The following is a 20167-nucleotide window of genomic DNA, read 5'->3' as shown; positions in this document are numbered from 1 at the left end:
CCTCAGCCTCCTGAGTAGCTGGGATTACAGGCACCCGCCACCACGCCCGGCTAATTTTTGTATTTTTAGTAGAGACAGGGTTTCACCATGTTGGACAGGCTGGTCTCAAACTCCTGACCTCAGGTGATCCACCCGCCTCAGCCTCCCAAAGTTCTGGGATTACAGGCATGAGCCACTGCGCCTGACCTGAATGGTATACTTTAAGTGGCTCAACTGTATGATATGTTAATTATACCACCATAAAGCCGTTATATTAAAAAATAAAAAAAAAAAAACAGGAATAGAAAAAGGCGTAACAAATATGTACTAAACAAAAGAAAGACCAACCCAAATCAGCAAAAATAAGCTTTTTTTTTTTGAGACGGAGTATGGGTCTGTCACCCAGGCTGGAGTGTAGTGGTGCAATCTTGGCTCACTGCAAGCTCCGCCTCCCAGGTTTCCGCCATTCTCCTGCCTCCCGAGTAGCTGGGACTACAGGCGCCTGCCACTGTGCCCAGCTAATTTTTTTGTATTTTTAGTAGAGACGGGGTTTCACCATGTTCGGCAGATTGTCTCGAACTCCTGACCTTGTGATCTCCCCACCTCAGCCTCCCAAAGTGCTGGGATTACAGGTATGAGCCACCACGCCTGGCCCAAAAATAAACTTTTAAGCAAAAAGTTTAAAGGGGGATAAGAGGGTTGTTACACAATAATTTGAAGCACATTTCACAAGAAAAATATTAAAAACCTGAACAAATATGCACTTGACAACCCAATCTCAAATGATATGAAGCATAATCTGGCATTATAAGAAGAAAGAGATTAATCCATAATCATAATGAGAGATTTTAACACAAGTCTCTCAGAAACTGACTGATCAAAGCAAACCAAATACTAGTGAAGATATTAAAAACTTGAACAACATAATTGGCATGCATTATCTACTGATCTAATGCATATATTTTTTTTTTTTTAAATTTTTTTTTTTTTTTTTTTTCTGAGATGGAGTCTCGCTCTGTCGCCCAGGCTGGAGTGCAATGGCATGATCTTGGCTCGCTGTAACCTCTGCCTCCCAGGTTCAAGCAATTCTCCTGCCTCAGTCTCCTGAGTAGCTGAGACTATAGGCACACGCCACCACACCCAACTAATTTTTGTATTTTTAATAGAGACAGGGTTTCGCCATGATGGCCAAGCTGGTCTCAAACTCCTGACCTCAGGTGATCCACCTGCCTCAGCCTCCCAAAGTGCTGGGATTACAGGTGTGAGCCACCATACCCGGCCCTAATGCATATAGTTAGAACCTTAAACCCAGCAGTTAGGGAACATTCTCTTCAAGCACATATACAGCATTTACAAAATCTGACCGTATTGAGCCAGAGAGCAGGTTTCAACAACCTCATATAGACTCAAGTTTTCAGACCACAATGCAATTGAGTCAGAAATCACAAATAAAAAAGTAGCCCAATAACCGCCACTCTCTGTATGGTAAGAAAAGTTAAAGACCAGGCCGGGTGCGGTGGCTCAAGCCTGTAATCCCAGCACTTTGGGAGGCCGAGACGGGCGGATCACGAGGTCAGGAGATCAAGACCATCCTGGCTAACACGGTGAAACCCCGTCTCTACTAAAAAATACAAAAAACTAGCCAGTCCCAGCTACTCCGGAGGCTGACGCAGGAGAATGGCGTAAACCCGGGAGGTGGAGCTTGCAGTGAGCCCAGATCGCGCCACTGCACTCCAGCCTGGGCGACAGAGTGAGACTCCATCTCAAAAAAAAAAAAAAAAAAAAAAGAAAAGTTAAAGACCAACAGGCGAGGTGGCTCACACCTGTAATCCCAACACTGCGGGAGGCCAAGGTGGGTGGATCACTGGAGGTCAGGAGGTTGAGACCAGCCCAGCCAACAGTCTCTACTAAAAATTAAAAAAATAAATAAATAAATAAAAATGTCCGGGCACAGTGGCTCACACCTGTAATCCCAGCACTTTGGGAGGCCGAGGTGGGCGGATCACAAGGTCAAGAGATCGAGACCATCCTGGCCAACATGATGAAACCCCGTCTCTACTAAAAATAAAATTAGCTGGGTGTGGTGGTGCACGCCTGTTGTCCCAGCTACTGGGGAGACTGAGGCACAAGAATCACTTGAACCCGGGAGGCGGAGGCTGCAGTGAGCCGAGATCATACCACAGCATTCTAGCCTCGGTGACAGAGTGAAACCTTTTCTCCTAAAAAAAAAAAAAAAAGTTAAAGTCCATTAGGTCCATATATAGAGGCCTGAGCTCCTGGCCTCCCCTCACCAGGGGGCCTGCACAGGGCTGGAGTCTACCTCTCTGCCAGGCAGAAATGAGCTGAAGTACAGCCACCTGCCCTTCTCTGAACCCAGGCCTGCTGAGGCCAGACATGGCACTGGGGTGGGCAGACTGCAGGAAGCCCAACCTCTCGGCAGCTGCTCCGGGGAGGCCGGGGCCTTCTCCGTCTCCTCTGGCCGCTCCTCTCGGGCTCTCTCCTTGCTGGCTGGGCTCTCGTGCTTGTCCTCGCCCTCCACTCTGTCCAAGGCAGCTGGAAGGGCCTGCAGAGGGGAAGCCAGGAGAACTGCAGGGCCTGGGGCCTTACCAGGAACAGAGGGCGGGGAACGTGCGCTGGGCTGCGAACCCAGTCTCCTGGCTCCCATTGCTTGTTCCCAGTCTGCTCCTCCGGACTCAGAGCCCCGAAAAGGGAGCCAGGAGGCCTGGGTTCCACCTTGCTGTGCAGGGCCTGAGAAGGTCCCCAGACCCAACCTCCACCCCACATACACCACAGACCCAGACACCAGCACGTTCCACACCTGGACTTCTAGGGGCTTCTTTGGCTTCTGCATCCCCGGGTCCTTCTCATCCATGTAGCCCAGCTGTGCTTCCATTTTGTCTGAAAGATCAAGGGAAAGAGGTGAGACAGGTGGGCTCAAATGGGAAGGGGTAGGGCAGGGAGTGGGGTGGCAGAGAGGAGAGGTGGGGCTTGGCCTTCAGGAGGCTCCATTGCAGCCAAGCACCTCCAGGAGAGACAGGCAGGATCCCCGGCTAAGTCAGAGAGGCCAGGCCAGGCCTATGATTTAGTAATGTTTGGAGGACCTTGAACCCAGTGAGACCAAAGTGAGGGGCTGTCAGGACAGGGCCGCACACAGCAGTGGCTGCTCATCTGGAGGCAGGGAAGTGAGACAGACGGAGGCCCAGATTGGGAGCCACGCCGCCTGGTCTGGTCCTAGCTTTCGGGCAGGCTGGCTGGCTGTGTGCCACTGGAGAGGGTGTGAGTTTCCTCCCTGCCAAGTCAGCCGCCGACACACTGCAAAGTGCTGGTCACTTATGCGGCTCTGAGAAGCCCTGGGAGGTGGGCACAGCTAGGAAAGCGGAGGCTCACAGAAGTTAGGTGACTTGCCCAAGGTTAGACAGAGTTCAGCCAAAGCCAAGAAGCAAACCAAGATGTGTCCACCTCCAAGGGCTCCCTTGTGCTTGGAGGCGCAGCTTCTCAGGGCCTGGCCTCACCCATCACCAGGGGGATAGCTATGTCTGCCCCAGGCCTGTGAGGCCCAACTGAGGGACTAGGTATTTAACAGGCATTTGCTTCACCCAAATAAACACCTAGATCACCAAAGAGACACTTGGGCACAAATGACCCAATTAAGTGTGCAAAGCATCTGAAAAGACATTTCTACAAGTCTACAAATAGCCAATAAGCACACGAAACCACACTCAACGTCCTTGGCCCAGGGAAATGCCAATCGGAACCACAGTGAGACACCACCTCACGCTCCCAGGACAGCTAGAACCATGAAGGCAGAGAACAAGTACTGCTGATGACGTGGAGAACCCGGGACTCTCGCACAATACCAGCAGGAACATAAAATGGTACAGCTACTTCGAAAACAGTCTAGTAGTTTCTCAAAAGGGAAAACAGAGTTATCACATGGCCCAGCAATTCCATTCCTAGATATCTGCCCAAAAGAACTCAAAACCTATGTCCACACAAAAACGTGAAATACACCAGCATTATTCACAGTAGCCAAAAAGTAGAAACAACCCAAAATCTATCGACAGAGCAATGGATAAGCAAAATGCAGTAAATCCATACAAGAAAACGATACCGGCCAGGCGCAGTGGCTCACGCCTGTAATTCCAACACGTTGGGAGGCCGAGGTGGGTGGATCACCTGAGGTCAGGAGTTCAAGACCAGCCTGGCCAACATGGCGAAACTCCATCTCTACTAAAAATACAAAAATTAGCCGGGTGGTGGCAGGCACCTGTAATCCCAGCTACTCGGGAAGCTGAGGCAGGATGGCTTGAACCTGGGCGGCAGAGGTTGCAGCAAGCCGAGATCACACCATTGCACTCCAGCCTAGACAACAAGAGTGAAACTCCGCCAGGCGCGGTGGCTCACGCCTGTAATCCCAGCACTTTGGGAGGCCGAGGCAGGCGGATCACAACGTCAGGAGATCGAGACCATCCTGGCTACGGTGAAATACCGTCTCTACTAAAAATACAAAAAGTTAGCCGGGTGTGGTGGTGGGCACCTGTAGTCCCAGCTACTCGGGAGGCTGATGCAGAGAATGGCATGAACCTGGGAGGCGGAGCTTGCAGTGAGCCAAGATCGTACCACTGCACTCCAGCCTGGGCGACAGAGCAAGACTCCAAAAAAAAAAAAAAGCCAGACACAAAGCCTCACACACTGTGTGGTGCCATACGCATGAAACACCCAGCATTGAGAAATCCCGAGACAGGAAGCAGGTTAGCGGGTTAGTGGCTGCTCAGGCCTGGTGTCGGGGGATAGGCAGTGGCTGCTAATGGGTATAGGGTTTCTTTTTCAGGGGAATGAAAACATTCCAGCCTTAGCCAGTGGCGATGGTTGTACACCCTGCAAATATACTAGAAATCACTGAATAGTACTTTTTTTTTTTTTAGATGGAGTCTTGCTCTGTCCCCCCAGGCTGGAGTGCAGTGGTGTGATCTTGGCTCACTGCAACCTCCGCTTCCCAGGTTCAAGCGATTCTCCTGCCTCAGCCTCCCGAGTAGCTGAGACTACAGGCATGTGCCACCACACTCAGCTAATCTTTTGTATTTTTAGTGGAGACGGGGTTTCAACATGTTGGCCACGTTGGTCTCAAACTCCTGAGCTCAGGTGATCCTCTCGCCTCGGCCTCCTAAAGTGCTAGCATTACAGGTGTTAGCCACTGGGCCCAGCCAGTTTTTCAAGAGTGAATTTTGCAGTAGGTATATAAATTATATCTCAAAACTGTCATTAAAATGAAAAACTCTCTGGAGAGTGACATTTCAGCAAACAGAGGCTTTGAGGGAAAGAGAGGCCGTCTTCTGTGGGGTGTGGGTTAGACTAGGGGGTTGCTGTGACCTTGCCACTTTCCATGACCCCGGTGCCCTCCCCGGCCCGCCCAGCCCACAGACCTGGCAGGCTCAGCGGGGCTGGCGGGAGGTGAGCAGGGCTGGCGGGCACTGGTGTGTTGGGGTCCGAGGAGATCACCTCGCCTGGCTTCTTGCCCTCGGGCCCCTCAGGGATCAAGTCTGGGGTGCTGTACTTCCCGTTGACATGCTCAAACTCCTGAACCTGGGGTGGTGGGAAGGAAGGCGGGAGGGAAAGAGGGAGGGCAAGAGGGAGGGCAGTGGTGGCAGCTCAGCCCTAAGAGCCTCAGGGCAGCCGGGCGGCTGAAGGTGTCACAGGCTTGGGGTAGCTGCTGCCGCCACCCAAGGCTGGCCAAGCCAGGCCCCTCCCGACCACAAGCTCCCCTGCCCACCCTCCTACCCCGTGTGTCCTCCCACTGTACGTAATTCACCATCCTGACCTCCACCCCACAGGCCCCTCACCCAGAAAGGCTTTCCAGGTCAGTCCCTCTGGCCTGACTCAGACCCTGGGCGGCTATGTGGCCTGAGACAGGCACTTGTTTTCTGACCACTGACCCCCAAGGGACAGCAGCAGGAGCCCAGGCAGCCACCAGGAAGGGCCCTACAGAGAGCTACTCACCCACCTTCTTCCTAACTAGTGACATGACCCCGATGCGCGTCAGCACGTGCTGCCTGGAGAGGCCCTCCCGGGGCACGCCATCTGCGAAGGTCTCCGCACCGTCCGCCCCCGGCTCACACAGGTGCCGCATGAAGAGGGACACATAGGCTCTGGGGTGGCGGGGGGACTGGGGCTCAGGGAGTGGGGGGCCAGCAAGAACTCTCTGAGAGGGCAGGCGGGACCCCGGGGGACTCCTGGATGATCATCAGCCATCACCCCGCTCCCAGTCAGGCCTGGGCCAGGCCCGGGAAAGGACAGAGAGGGCCTCCCTGGCAAGGGGAACTCCTAGGACAGCCCTGGCCCTGGGTGACCGGGATCTTCCTCGCTGCCATAACAACCACTGGTCCAAACCAACTGGTCAGTAGTTTCTGCAAATCAGCCCTGCCTGGCACCAGGACTCCAGCCACCCAAAGACCAAATGGCAGTGAACTTTCCAGACGGCCTCATCCTGGTGGGAGCAAATGCTGCCCTCCGTAGGGCTCCCCCACAGGACCCTGCCCTACTCAGGGACAGGTGGCCACACCCTGGGCCACCACCTAGCCCCTTTACCTAAACTCCTTCTCGCTCTTCCCTCGAAGGTCCCGCACCAGCCAGTGGGAGTTGAAGGCGTCCTGGGGGGGCATGCCCCAGCGCATGATGGCGTTCAGGAAGGCCTTCCGCTGTCGGGCGTTGAAGCCCAGCACCTGGGCGGGTGGAGAGCGGGAGTATGAGCCCAGGACAGAGACAGGGTGGGGGCGGAGGATTCTGGGATGGGGGAAGAAAAGCATGGGAGGAAGAGAAGGCAGGAAGGGGGCACAGAGAAGGCAGGAAGGGGGCACAGAGAAGGCAGGAAGGGGGCACAGAGAAGGCAGGGCCTCCACCTGGGGCAGGACCCTGACGGCGAAGACCAGACCAAGTTCTGTCCCAGCCCCACCTCTACCTGGCATGAGACCCTGGGCAGTGTCCCAGCCCTCCTCCATACCCCAGGGGCAGCAGGAAGCGGGGGCAGAAAGAGGTGCAGGAACAGACAGGCCCCACCTCAATGTTGCCACCAACTCGGGCGAGAAGCGGGGGCAGGGGTTTGTCCCTGTCACTCTTCAGCTGCCTCCGGGATTGTCGTCGTCCACCTGGGGAGCAGCCCGCCACAGCTCCTCAGGTGGGAGCCCAGAGATTCCTGACCCCCCTCTTCTGACCCCCAAGGACAGCAGCACCCCAGACCAGCCCCGCCCCTGCTGCCATCAGCTCCCCTGACGTGCCCTCAGCAGTAGCCCAGACCACTAACACTGAGACTCACTCTGCCCTTCTGGCCTCTCTTCAAAGTCCTCGTCCTCATCCTCGGAGCCAATGGAATATTCTGACTGGTTATCGGAAAGCTCGTCCTGCCACTCTGCAGAGGGCCAGACAGAGGGGCATGGAGTGAGCTGTACAAGCAAAGCCCACCCTCAAGTTCAAGCATGCCCAGGGCCATGCCGAGCCACTGCACCCCAGCTCCGTAAGACAGCAGTGACAATGACAATGGCCCACCTACTTCCTGTGGGTTCATTTAATAATCCCAGCACCACCACATGATACACTAAGGGTTATGTGTACCCACACATTACACGTACTGCACTGTTCTGTGGACATGGGGCTTGCCCAAGGCCACGTCACGGGCAGCGGTGAAGTCACTGAACTGATGCCACACCTTGTTCCCCCAAACACCCAACACCTCTGCACCTGCCCCCAGTCCCCTTTCCTCCAAAAAGCTGCCTCCCAGCTCCAACCAGCGCCGCCCAGCGTTCCTGGCCCACACCTCCGGGGGTGTCCTGCACAGGGATGCCCCGACAGAATCCTGCCCCGCCCTCCGCCTCTGGGTATGGGGCACCATCCCTCCTGCCACACTCGCCCAGCTCTCCCGTCCCGCACCTCCCGGGGGTTCTGCACAGGGATGCCCTGACAGAATCCTGCCCTACCCTCCACCTCTGGGCGAGGGGCACCAGTCCCTCCGTCCGGGCACGCACCCTGGTCCTCCTGGGAGGCGTCATTGTAGTTGACCTGCTTGCGGATGCGCTTGCCCTTGCCCAGGTTGCGGGCCAGGTCCTCCTGCTGCTGCTCGTAGTGGTGCCGCAGCAGCTTCTCCCAGTAGTCGGGGTCCACATTCTCCTCCTGCTTGATGATTTCCCGCTCCACCTCCTCCTGGGGAAGCCAGCACCACAGGCTCCATAGGAGCGGCCATCTCTGCCCTCCCGGAAGCCTCAGGCTGCCTCCACCTGACCTGCCCTTTGCCCGCTTGGGGCTCAAGGATTAATGGGATGGCCTGCCTACTCCAGGAAGCCTTCTCTGATCACCCCAGCCCTAGCTGACCTTCCTCTCCCTGCCCCTATCCAGTCAATCATTTATTCATTCATCCATTCACAAAGCAAGTATTTCCTGGCCTCGGGCCAAGGACAGGGGTACTGAGTTGAATAAGCTCCCGTGCCTGCCCTCAGGAGGCTGCTGGTTTCAAAGGGAAAGGTCATGGGCTCACTGGGTCTGCAGAGGGCTGGGGAGCAGAGGAGGAAAAGGAAAGGCCCCCAGGACAGACCCACAAGGAGCCCCTTGGGGACAGATGGGCTTTGCCTGGTGGAGAAGGGAGAAAAGCGTGGGGCAGACCAGGCATGGTGGCTCATTCCTGTAATCCCAGAACTTTGGGAGGCCGAGGCAGGTGGATCACCTGAGGTCAGGAGTTCGACACCAGCCTGGCCAACATGGCGAAGTCCTGTCTCTACTAAAAACACAAAAATTAGACGGTTGTGGTGGTGCACACCAGTAATCCCAGCTACTTGTGAGGCTGAGGCACGAGAATCACTTAAACCTGGGAGGCGTTGGTTGCAGTGAGCCGATATTGTGCCACTGCACTCCAGCCTGGGCGACAGAGCGAGACTCCATTTCAGGAAAAAAAAAAAAGTGTAGGGCGTTCTGGAATGTTGGCAGTCCAGGTGCAGGGCTGAGATGCAGGCCCTGAGGAAGGGCTGGGAGGGTGCAGCCGGGTAGGGACTGAAACCAGACTCTGGGCACAGGGCTCTGTGCAACGGGGTGGCAGATCAGCTTGCACTTCAGAGAGTGGGGAAGCTGGACTGGACCCGGGATGATGCCACGGAGCAGGCGGCTGATGTGTGCAAGGGCAGTGGCCAGTCCATGTAGTTGTACTGCCCTCAACACTGCCTCCGTCCCTTCCCTCACTGCTATGCCTAGTCCTGAGCCCACGGGTGGGGCGACAGGGCCCCTGCGGGGACGGCTGAGCACGTGGCTGGAGAGCGGAGCACACGCTGGAGTGTGGGGTCACAGCAGGGAGGGCAGGGCTGCGGCTGGAGGGGGCGCTGAGGCTGGAGTGCGGGGTCATAGCAGGGAGGGCGGGGCTGCGGCTGGAGGGCGGGGTCACAGCTTGGGGGGCTGGCTGTGGCAGGAGGGCGGGGTCACAGTGGAAGGCGTGGGCACAGTGGAGGGCGGGGCTGCGGAAGGAGGGCAGGCTGGGACCTTACCACGCCGTCCTCCTCGCGCACCACGTACTGCGCCACCTTGAAGGAGCTCAGGTACTCGTTCATGTTCTGTAGCTCCGTGTCGTCTGTAGCATCCTGGTTCCGGTCCAGCAGCTTGGAGATGGCTGCATCGTCATAGTGGATCACACTGCTGTCCTCCACGTCCTTGTTGTCACCTGGGGAGCAGGCAAGTGCAGTGTGGGGACAAAGACTGCCCTGATCCAGCCCCGGGGACCTGGGAACAGACTCCGAACAATGGCCCTTCCCATCCCCACCAGGGGCTGCAGCTGAGAGGCGTGGTGACCAGACAGAGGAAACCGCGCTGTCACAGCTCCGCTCCCCGTCCACCCGGCAGTCCCAGGACACTCAAATGAGGGCGGGTCGAGGAACCCCTCCTCTGCAGGAGCAGCCACCTGGCCGCAGGAGGAGCTGAGACTAGGCTGGGTTGACCCCTACCTGGTGGGGTGCTACCGTGCTTCTTCTTTGCACTGGCAGCCAAGTTCCCCCCTTTGGAGGACTGGACATCAGGGATGGGTGTGACCGGCCTCTGGCCCTGAGACATCATGCCTGTCAGACAGAGGAGGAGAGCACTGGTGCAGGAGCACAGACGGCTGCAGGAGCACAGACGGCTGCAGGGTTGACGGGCAGACACCACCCTGGGCTGTCCTGGCCAGGAGACACAGGTTGGGGGTGCAGGAGAGAGGCTGTGTATTGGAGCGGGCAGGGACCCCAGCAAGCCCTGGATGGGTGTCTCAGTGGGACCACCCCAGGCCCCGCCATGCTCCCTTGGAACAGAGGCCCACCCTCCACGTCGTCTTTGAAGAGCTCCTCTGTGCCGAACTTGAGGATGTCATCCAGCTCCTGCTTGGTCATGGACCCCGACTTGGAGCCGAGACCAGGTCGCACCACCAGGTGGGTGAGCATCATCTTGCGCTTGGCCACCTGCGTAATGCGCTCCTCCACTGAGGCCCGAGTCACGAAGCGGTAGATCATCACCTTCTTGTTCTGGCCGATGCGGTGGGCGCGGCTGAAGGCCTGGGGAGACCTGCACCTCAGCACCCGTGGCTCACCCAGGGCTCCAGGCAATGGAAGGGTTCACACCAATGAGCTCAGGAGCATGGAATGGGGTGCATGACTGTGTAGGCAAAGGCATGTGGTGCGTGCACCCCTGCAGCTGGGCTCCCTCCCTGACTGCGGAGCCTCCCACGAGCCTGGGTGCCAGGCTGGGTTTGGAGTGGAAAAACTGCCAGCCAGTGGAAGCAGGCAGGACTGCAGGTGTGCAAGAGTGTGGGAGGGATGACACGGCCAGTGTGCTGAGTGTAACTGAAGCTACACAGAGCTTCATGGGGGCCATGGGGAGGTAGGAGGAGGCTGCATTTCCCTGTGAGCAAACCACTAACGGGACCACAAGACCATGTGCTGGAGGCGCGCAGCCACCTTCTGAGGGCAGCAAGGAGCTGAGTCTGCCCAATATCATGCAAGGAATCGCCTCTGTGCAGCCCTGCATGAGGTGGCCTGGGTGTGGCCGTGTGTATCTGTGTGCATGGGCGCACACACTCGTGAATGAGAGACATCAATTTGTATGTGTTCCCCTACATTTGTAAGCGTTCGATGTGTGTGTCCCAGTGCCCGAGAGGGGTGGCCAGGGACACGAGGGTGGCTCTATTCCCATAGCCCCTCCCCCCGCAGCCCTTCCATCCTTCCTTATCAGCCCCATCTGCCCCCTGCACTATCTCATCCTCCCCTACTCACCTCCCACAGGCCCCACTCTCTGCTCCCCGCCCCCTCCAAAATGGGTGCCCCTCTGGGTCCCAGGGCTCCCTCTTCCTGCCTCCCTCCTTGGTCCTGAGCATGGGAAAGACCAGATCAGAGGCCCCGACGAACTGCTGTGTGCCCCGGGACACTTCCCCTGCCTTCTCCCTGCCCTCTCCAAGCCTGCTTCCTCCTCTGGACAAGGACGGAGCTGGAGGGATGAGCTTCCACTCACTCCCAGGGCCCGTCTTGGGGCCGAGACTCCATAGGGGACGGAGGCCCACAGCAGCAGGGTAGGTGAGGGGGCCATGGCCAGGAGGGCATGAAGGACAGAACCTGCCTGAGGCCCGGGATGAGAGGCCCCCTGGGAGGGTGACGGGTGGCAGCGGCACAGACCTGGATGTCATTGTGCGGGTTCCAGTCCGAGTCGTAGATGATGACAGTGTCGGCTGTGGCCAGGTTGATGCCCAGGCCACCTGCCCGGGTTGAAAGGAGGAAGCAGAATTGCTGGGCCCCGGGGGCTGAAAAAGAGAGGCCAGCAGATGGGGGTGTTTGTGGGGGTGTACCTTGGGCGGGGAGACGGGTGTGGCAGAAAGGAGGTGGGGAGAACAGAGGGAAGGAACTGCAGCAACAGGTCCCTGGCAGAGAAGGACAAAGCCGGAGACTCCATCAGAGACACGTGGCCATAGCTGCACTCAGGGGAGCCAGAGGGGAGGCCTGCCCAAGCCCACTTAGCCCCCAGCGTGCTCTGAGCCCTGGCCCAGTGGGAGGTCACTGGAACGAGGAGGTCAATTTTCAAAGCCCAGATGAGCAAAAAACAAAGTGCAAGCCACCAGCAAAGTACAAGCAGAGCCCAGAAAGCTCAGTCCTCCATGTCCCCCCAGCTTCCCACCCCTGGCTTCCCTTAGCCCACCGATGCTGCCAGGGCAGCCCGGGAAAACTCAGGGGCACAGCTCCAGGGCCTGGGGTCCCACCCCACTGGGCAACCCTGTCACAGGATGGCAGGTTCTCAGCCTCTCGGGGCCCTGCAGTGACCTGGGACTGACCACAGCCCCCACTGGAGCTGCAAACAGGCCCCCGGCACACCCAGGGCTTCAGCCACTCCTGCTTCCACATGTGGCTGGGCCACGTCTAGACCCGGAAACTCTGAACTTGCTATTCCTCCTGGCTCTCTGGCACGAGTGTGCAAAAGGAATCACTGCTTCGGGCGTTTGGAGAGCATGGCCCAGCCCCTTTCTAAGGGCTGATGCCCCAGGGAAACAAAGCTTGTTACTATTTGCTGCAAACTAGCTACTGAAGCGTGCAGCTGACTGCTTCCCACTCTAGAAGTTTCCTTTGCTACAGGAGAAGCTCCACTGGCAAGACCCTCCTCGCCTCTGCCCTCGTCTCTCCTTCCCAGCCAGGGAACACCGAGCATGGGTGACTCTGGGGGAAGAACCTGATCGTGTGTGGCCCGGCCGTTTCACTCTCTCCTGCCTCTGGAAGTGGCCCCAGGTAGCACATGCATCTCTGTATCTCCTGCCACCATTTGCCATACGGCAGGCTCTGTCCAACACCACTTGTAACTGGGCCTTACCTGGTGTCAATATTAGAGGCCCCCGTCTGCCTTTCTCATTGTCTAACTCCATTCTCAGCAGGTATTATCTGCTGGGCCCCTCAGAACTCCGATTCCATGGGAGGAATCCTTTTAACACTGGAAGCTCAGGGGAAGCTGCCGAGGCCTGGGACTGGCCTGCTGTCTTCAGCTGTTCGTGGCTCTGCTTACACACCATTGGCTGGGTGGCCTGGCTAAGAAGCAGGCCTGGGAGAAGAGGCCAAAAAGGGGTCTCAATCAGAACCCTTGGGCGGGATGGGGTTACCGTTGAATCTGTCGATCGCCTCCTGTCGGAGGCCCCCGGTGATGCCACCATCAATCCTCTCATACTTGTAGCCTTCGTACTCCAGGAAGTCCTCCAGGAGGTCCAGCATCTTGGTCATCTGCAGGTGAGACGGGCACGTGAGGAACTGCCAAGGAGCAAGGGGCCCCATGGGCCATGGGCAGGGACCCTGCCACAGCCAGGGGAGGGAGAGAGCCGCCTGCTAGGTGGGGACTCAGCAGGGTCCCAGGCAGGCCCAACGCAGGACTCTGGGGAAGAAGGAAGCTTCCAACTTCACCCCGCGGAGCTAATCCATCCTCCTGCCCAGCCCCACAGCCACTTGCCTAAATCCGCGGAGCTAATCCATCCTCCTGCCCAGCCCCGCAGCCACTTGCCTAAATCCGCGGAGCTAATCCATCCTCCTGCCCAGCCCCGCAGCCACTTGCCTAAATCCGCGGAGCTAATCCATCCTCCTGCCCAGCCCCGCAGCCACTTGCCTAAATCAGGGCTCTGACACGAGCCTCCCCTGCTCCCACCACACAGAATGAAGTTCCATCTTCTCGCCCTGTATTCGAGGCTCTGCTGGACTAGTGCTCCTTCACAGCCCCCAGCCATTCCAAACTACCTGACTCTCTTTCTGGAATACCCACCCCCCTCCTGCCTAGGGAACACAAACATCACCTCTGTGATGTCTTCCCTGATTTCACTCCTCCCCATGAGAAAAGAAAGGCAGTCCCTTCTAAGCTCCCATGACCCCGTGTAATTCCCCTTATTCTCGAGAGAGAGAGAGTTTAGCTGGATGTAAAACTATCAGCACACATTTTCCCTCAGTGCACTGGAGATTTTGCCACGGTCCCTGCCACCTGTTGTTGTTAAGATGACGGAGAACCATCTGGTTGCCCTTACTTTGTAGGTACTAGGTCTAAAGTACCTAGGGGTTCTAAAGTGTCTAAGGGTTCATTTATTTATATTTATCTTGCTTGGTACTCCAGAATGCACTCCAGATCTGAGACCTCACATCTCTCTCCAGGTCTGCAAACTCTCAACAAATCCAGCTTCTTCACCATTTTTTCTCTTTTTTCTGCAACTCCAATTGGATGATTGTTGGAGCATCTCAAGGTGTCTTCCATGTTCTCTCTGTTTTATCTTTGTCTCTGTACACTGCATTCTGGGGAAATGCCTCAGCACCAGGTTCCAATTCATCAATAAGTTCTCTTCAACAGTGTTCAGAGTCTGTCCAGTCTGTTGAAATGTTTTATCTCAATTTCATGCATGTTTCTATCCAGTTGTTCCTATTTCAGTTCTTCCTGCTTTTGCTTAATTTCTTCTTTATTTTAGGGTGTCAATTACTTCATCATTTTTGAGGATACTAAACACGTCTACATAAAGTCTTTTCAGGCTATCCTATTCTCTCTCTCTCTCTCTCTCAAGAGACAGGGTCTTGCTCTGTCCCTCAGACTGGACTGAAGTGACAAGATCATAGCTCACTGCAACCTTCAACTCCTGGGCTCAAGCAATCCTCCTGCCTCAACCTCCCAAGTCGCTGGGATTACAGGGTGAGCCACTGCACTCAGCCCCTATTTTCTTTTTTTTTTTTTTTTTGAGACAGAGTCTCGCTCTGTCACCCAGGCTGGAGTGCAGTGGTCGGATCTCTGCTCACTGCAAGCTCCGCCTCCCGGATTCACGCCATTCTCCTGCCTCAGCCTCCCATGTAGCTGGGACTACAGGTGCCTGCTACCGCACCCAGCTAATTTTTTTTTTTTTTTTTTTTTTTTTTTGTATTTTTAGTAGAGACGGGGTTTCACCGTGTCAGCCAGGATGGTCTCGATCTCCTGACCTCGTGATCCGCCCGTCTCGGCCTCCCAAAGTGCTGGGATTACAGGCATGAGCCACCGCGCCCGGCCCCAGCCCCTATTTTCTTACTTGGATTCTATTTATTGCTTTGGGGGATGTCTCGGCATTCACTTTTGTATGGGTTTGGAATTGGGGTTCATAGGCTCATTTTGGGCAGGAGGGTCCCGTCTCTGCCGCTTGCCCCACGTGCACATTTCTGGAAGCTGTGTGGTTCCCATTATTGGGTATCTCAAGGCCTCTGACCAGACTTGCGTCTCGTGTTCGTACCGAGGTACTGGGGGGTGTGGATCCATCTCCACTCTAGCCACTCCTCGACTCGGCCGCTGGTCTCAAACTTGCCCTGCTTTCCAGTATTCTTCGCGCTGAAGCAGCCCAGCAGGGTGACCTGGGGCTGCAGGCGGCGGACGCTGCTTCCAGTTGATGTTTGTGCACAAGGAGCCATAGCCCAGACTCTGGGTTTGAGCAAGGGGCCTGGCTCAGTCAGCCCAGAAGAGGAGCATTTTTAGCCCCATGACCCTGTAGGATCATCACTGTGGCCTCCAACACAGAGCTGACCACAGGGTCAGGTACCTGTCCCTTGAGCTGTCTCCCACAGTAGACTGAGCAGCTTGAGGACAGGGACTAGATCACTGGTCCCTGCACCCATGTGCCAGCACAGAGCCTGACTATGACAGACGCAAACAAAGGGATGCAGAAAGAAATGAACACACCTGAGCCGGCAGCCCTGCCTCCAAGCCAACAAGCCAGGTGCCAGTAGCCCCTCAGGGCCTATTGGAGAGAGAAGTTCCTCCCAACCGTACCCCAAGGCCCCACCTTAACGAGAAACCAAGCTGCAGGGGACGAGGGGGCTGTCTACCAGCCTGGACATGCAGACCAGAAGGGCAGGTGCGGGTAGATGCTGCTCTTTATGGCAACTGTGCTCTGAGCTCCTCAGCTGCATCATGCCAGAGCACGGGAGCGTGACCCCTGACACACAGTCACGTGACCCCCATGGGAACGGCACTGGGTCCTGAAGGGTGCCAGCAAGTTTGTGCCCCCAAGCATCAGGGCAGGATGCTCTCTGTGGGGTGTGGAGCTGCGGCGGGGCTGGGCAGGGGCAGCGCACCTGGGAGAAGATGAGCACACGGTGCCCCTCGTCCCGCAGTTTCTTCAGCATCTTCTGCAGCAGCATGAGCTTCCCTGAAGACTTCACCAGGGAGCTTCCATCGTAGGAGCCATTGGGCAAGACAGGGGCCTCCTGCAGACACAGCAGGAGGTGGGGCGTTGGCGGGCTCCCCTCTCTGACTGCACCAAAGGGGCCGCAGGGAACAGGCAAGTGCCGAGCAATGGGGTGATGGCCTGTCTGCCTGCTGAACATAAGGCCCACACCCGAGCCAGGCTCCACAGTGCGGGGCAGACCGTGGGTCCCATGGCCCTGGCTCCAGGCCCCCTGTTCCCAGGCAGGGCTCACAGCTGTGCCAGCCCTACCACAGCAGCGGGTTCCACGTTAAGTTCCCCAGCACCTACCAGAGTGGCCACAGGCAACCTTCCATGATGGCCAGGGAAACCTACCATGACAGCATCGCCACAATGGCCAGGGGAACCTACCACAGCAGCCACAGGCACCCACTATGGCGGCCACAGGCACCTACCACGGCAGCCATAGAGAAGCTGCCATGATGGCCAGGGAAACCTACCACAGCAGCCACAGGGAAGAGGTAGGGGTGGTTGCAGCACTTCTTCAGGTCCATCATGATATTGAGCAGCGATACTTGGTTCCCGCCCCCCTTGGAGTTCAGCGCCTCAAAGTTCCGCGTGAGGATGAACTTGTAGTACTTCCTGCAGCAGGGCACGAGGAAAGGCAGGCTGGGTCAGACCCACCTCCGAGAGGGCTCTCTCTGCTCTGCAGTGGGGCTGGAAGCTGGTGGCCAAGCACCCATTTACAGAGAGACCCAAGGGACCCCCAAGAGGTGAAGCCACCAGCCTGGAGTCCCCCTGTAAGTGACTGGGGGACACTGCTAGCACTCAGGTGGCCCAAATGCTGGTCACTAAAACCTGAGAAGAGGCCCCACGAAGAAAGTGTATGCAAAGCACGAGCCCAGGCCTCAGTGAGACTGAAGAGCCCTCCACCCACCTGGGAAGCGACCCAGGAGAGCAGCCCAGGGGAAAGGGCGCGCACAGGCTGCTCCGGGCTCAGCCCACCACTCACTTCTGCATCTGACTCAGCTCCACCCGGACGATGAGCTCGGTCTTGGCTGGCATGTTCTTGAACACGTCAGCCTTGAGCCGCCTGAGCATGTGCGGCCCCAGCAGGTCATGTAGCTTCTTGATCTGGTCTTCCTTGGAGATGTCAGCAAACTCCTCCAGGAAGCCCTCCAGGTTGCTGCAACAAAAAGCTGGGATAACAGCCAGGAGCAGAGGACCGGGGCAGGGGAGGCAGGGTGCAGAGCGCCCAGCCCATGTAGGCTGGCTGGCTGGTGAACCAGGGAGCCCTGGCATTGCCCCAGGTATCATCTCAATTTCTAAGCCTTGTCACCTCTACACATCACAGCCCTCTTTTCCTCAGCCACACTGGACACCTTTCCATCCTCAAAACCGTCCAGGACAGGAGCTCTCTATTACCCAGATAATAGATGAGGAAACTGAGTCTGATGAGTGCCCAAGTTGATACAGTCCAGCTTTGCCAAAACCTGCCCTCAAATCTACATCTCCTGGTGGCTCACGCCTGTAATCCCAACACTTTGGGAGGCCGAGACGGGCGGATCACCTGAGGTTGGGAGTTCAAGACCAGCCTGGCCAATATGGTGAAACCCCATCTCTATCAAAAATACACAAAAATTAGTTGGGCATGGTGACACATGCCTGTAATCCTAGCTACTCGGGAGGCTGAGTCAGGAGAATAGCTTGAACCCAGGAGGTGGAGGTTGCAGTGAACTGAAATCAAGCCACTGCACTCTGGCCTGGGCGACAAGAGTGAGACTGTTTCTTAAAAAAAAAAAAAAACTACATCTCCTGATTCCACAATCGACACTCTGCACCCTGAACGCCCCATTCTGAGCAGGCAAGTGGAGGTAGGTGAAGATGAGGAGGCTGGGGCAGTGGGTTCCGGCCACCTGGGAGCTTGCCTCTGCCTCCACCACGGTTGCCCATGTGAGTCACTGGGGTCTCAGCAGAGGGAAAGGAACCTGCCAGGGGAGTGCAGGCAGGGACAGTAGTCCAGGAGGAGCCCTGGGTGGTCTAGGGCAGAGCTAAGGAAGAGTCGTGGAATTAGCAGCGGTTGATATTTACCAAACACTCCCGTGTACCCACGCCACCCACCCCAACACCCTGCTTCTGCGGGAGGTCAAAGCGGGGACGTCGCTAACACTCCCTTTTTACTGATGAGGAAGGAACGGCTGAGCAGGTCTCACAGCCAGGATGGGCTACTGATCTGTCTTCACTGGGACCACCTCAGCCCCACCACCACCTCCCTGGCCGGACCCAGGTGACTCACTTGAACCTCTCTGGAGTGAGGAAGTTGAGGAGATGGAACAGCTCCTCCAGGTTGTTCTGCAGGGGAGTCCCCGTCAGCAGCAGCTTATAATCAATCTTGTAGCTGTTTAAGACCCTAAAAAACTGAGGGGAGGAGAGGGGGGCCCATCAGGGGGCTCTGGGCGGCCCCTCGCCCTGGGCAGCTCTGGGGTCTGGCGGCCGGCGCCACCTACCTTGGACTGGTTGTTCTTGAGGCGGTGGGCCTCATCTACCACCAGGCAGGCCCACTCAATGGAGCCCAGGATGGCCTGGTCGATGGTGATGAGCTCATAGGAGGTGAGCAGCACATGGAATTTGATCTGCACTTCTTTCTGGAGAAAAGAGGGGCATTGGGGAGGAGACAGCTGGGAGCAGAGCGGATCACAGTCCCAGGAGACAAAGAGCCAAGGAGGTGTGCACAGGAACACACAAAGGCTCCAGGGAGCTCTGGGCCGGCCAGCCTAGCACCAGAGGGGCAGATGCTGGCCACCAAGCAGAGGGGCATCAACTGAGGCCCAGAGCACAGCCCTGAGGGTGGTGTGAACGAGAAGAAACGGCCTCCACTCGTAACAACACCAGTGAGACAGGGTCTTACTCTCATCCCCCAGCCTGGAGTGCAGTGGCACGATCACAGCTCACTGCAACCTCCACCTCCCAGGTGAGGTGGCTCCAGCAATCCTCCCACCTCAGCCTCCCAGGTAGCTGGGACCGCAGGCACGCATTACCACACCCAGCTAATTTTTGCATTTTTGTAGAGACAGGGTTTCACCATGTTGCCGAAGCTGGTCTCAAACTTCTGAACTCAAGTGAACTGCCCGCCTCGACCTCCCAAAGCGTTGGGATTACAGGCATGAGCCACCTCAACCAGCCCTGGCTCCGGGCTTATTACTTCCTATCCACTCTCACCTCATCCGAACAAAACATGAGCTCAACTGTGTCCTTTATCCCCCACTGCCCCCAGCGTTATTTTTGGTTTTTGGAGAGAGGAGATCTCACTATGTTAACCAGGCTGGTTTCAAACTCCTGACCTCAAGCAATTCTCCTGCCTCAGTCTCCCAATGTACTGGGAATACAGGCATGAGTCACCGCACCTGGCCTTTTATCCCCATTTAAAGCTCACGGGGCCTCAGGCTGGAGCACTCTCCTAGGTCCCTGTGGCTAATAAATGGCAGAGCCAAGACATGAACAGAGAAACGGACCCTGCACTTGGGGTTTAATGCCCTGAGGTTGCTGATTTGAAATTATTAATTTCAAATTATTGTTGAATTTGTGTTTTGTAACAAATATCCCAGGGGACAGTGGAGTGTATGCTGGAGACGTGGAGCCTCCCTGGGACAGGTTCTCATTCCCCTGCTCCCCTGCCCCTGCCTGGTGACCGCTGTCCCCCTACTCCCCCTGGTGGGGGCCTGGGCCTGGGTGCTGGTGGGGAGGGGAAGCCAGGCACACGGTTTATGCACCAAGTTCCAGGACAGAGCCTGGTGCCTGTGAGGGTCTGCACTCTCCCGGTGAGGATCCCCACACCTGAAGGAACACGACTTTAAAATGCAAATTTAGGCAGGAGAATCACTTGAACCCAGGAGGCAGAGGTTGCAGTGAGTCGAGATCACACCACTGCACTCTAGCCTGGGTGACAGAGTGAGACTCTGTCTCCAAAAGAAAAAAAAGAAGGGCCGGGCGCGGTGGCTCAAGCCTGTAATCCCAGCACTTTGGGAGGCCGAGGTGGGC

General features: G+C 56.7%; 1 protein-coding gene across 5 annotated transcripts in view; it reads right to left on the bottom strand.

Annotated features, from left to right (window-relative positions):
- The window catches only part of LOC105479678 (chromodomain helicase DNA binding protein 5), an 81695-nt gene that overhangs the window by 17160 nt on the left and 44368 nt on the right, over positions 1 to 20167 (bottom strand). For all 5 annotated transcript variants that reach the window (XM_011737801.3, XM_011737806.3, XM_071067390.1 and 2 more), the window contains 18 exons: positions 18637 to 18774; positions 18426 to 18547; positions 17142 to 17315; positions 16630 to 16771; positions 16059 to 16190; positions 13103 to 13220; positions 11640 to 11764; positions 10295 to 10526; positions 9948 to 10058; positions 9495 to 9667; positions 7995 to 8169; positions 7289 to 7381; positions 7033 to 7121; positions 6565 to 6698; positions 5981 to 6125; positions 5403 to 5562; positions 2798 to 2877; positions 2410 to 2542 (listed from right to left, as the gene is read on the bottom strand). In XM_011737801.3, the coding sequence (XP_011736103.2) occupies positions 2410 to 2542; positions 2798 to 2877; positions 5403 to 5562; positions 5981 to 6125; positions 6565 to 6698; positions 7033 to 7121; positions 7289 to 7381; positions 7995 to 8169; positions 9495 to 9667; positions 9948 to 10058; positions 10295 to 10526; positions 11640 to 11764; positions 13103 to 13220; positions 16059 to 16190; positions 16630 to 16771; positions 17142 to 17315; positions 18426 to 18547; positions 18637 to 18774 (2476 nt within the window). The remainder of the gene's footprint in view (positions 1 to 2409; positions 2543 to 2797; positions 2878 to 5402; positions 5563 to 5980; positions 6126 to 6564; positions 6699 to 7032; positions 7122 to 7288; positions 7382 to 7994; positions 8170 to 9494; positions 9668 to 9947; positions 10059 to 10294; positions 10527 to 11639; positions 11765 to 13102; positions 13221 to 16058; positions 16191 to 16629; positions 16772 to 17141; positions 17316 to 18425; positions 18548 to 18636; positions 18775 to 20167) is intronic.

Source organism: Macaca nemestrina, chromosome 1 (assembly GCF_043159975.1).
Source record: "Macaca nemestrina isolate mMacNem1 chromosome 1, mMacNem.hap1, whole genome shotgun sequence".
In the NCBI taxonomy this organism is placed as follows: domain Eukaryota; kingdom Metazoa; phylum Chordata; class Mammalia; order Primates; family Cercopithecidae; genus Macaca; species Macaca nemestrina.
The sequence above is the reverse complement of the archived record's forward strand: the minus strand, read 5'-3'. Positions and strand labels throughout refer to the sequence as shown.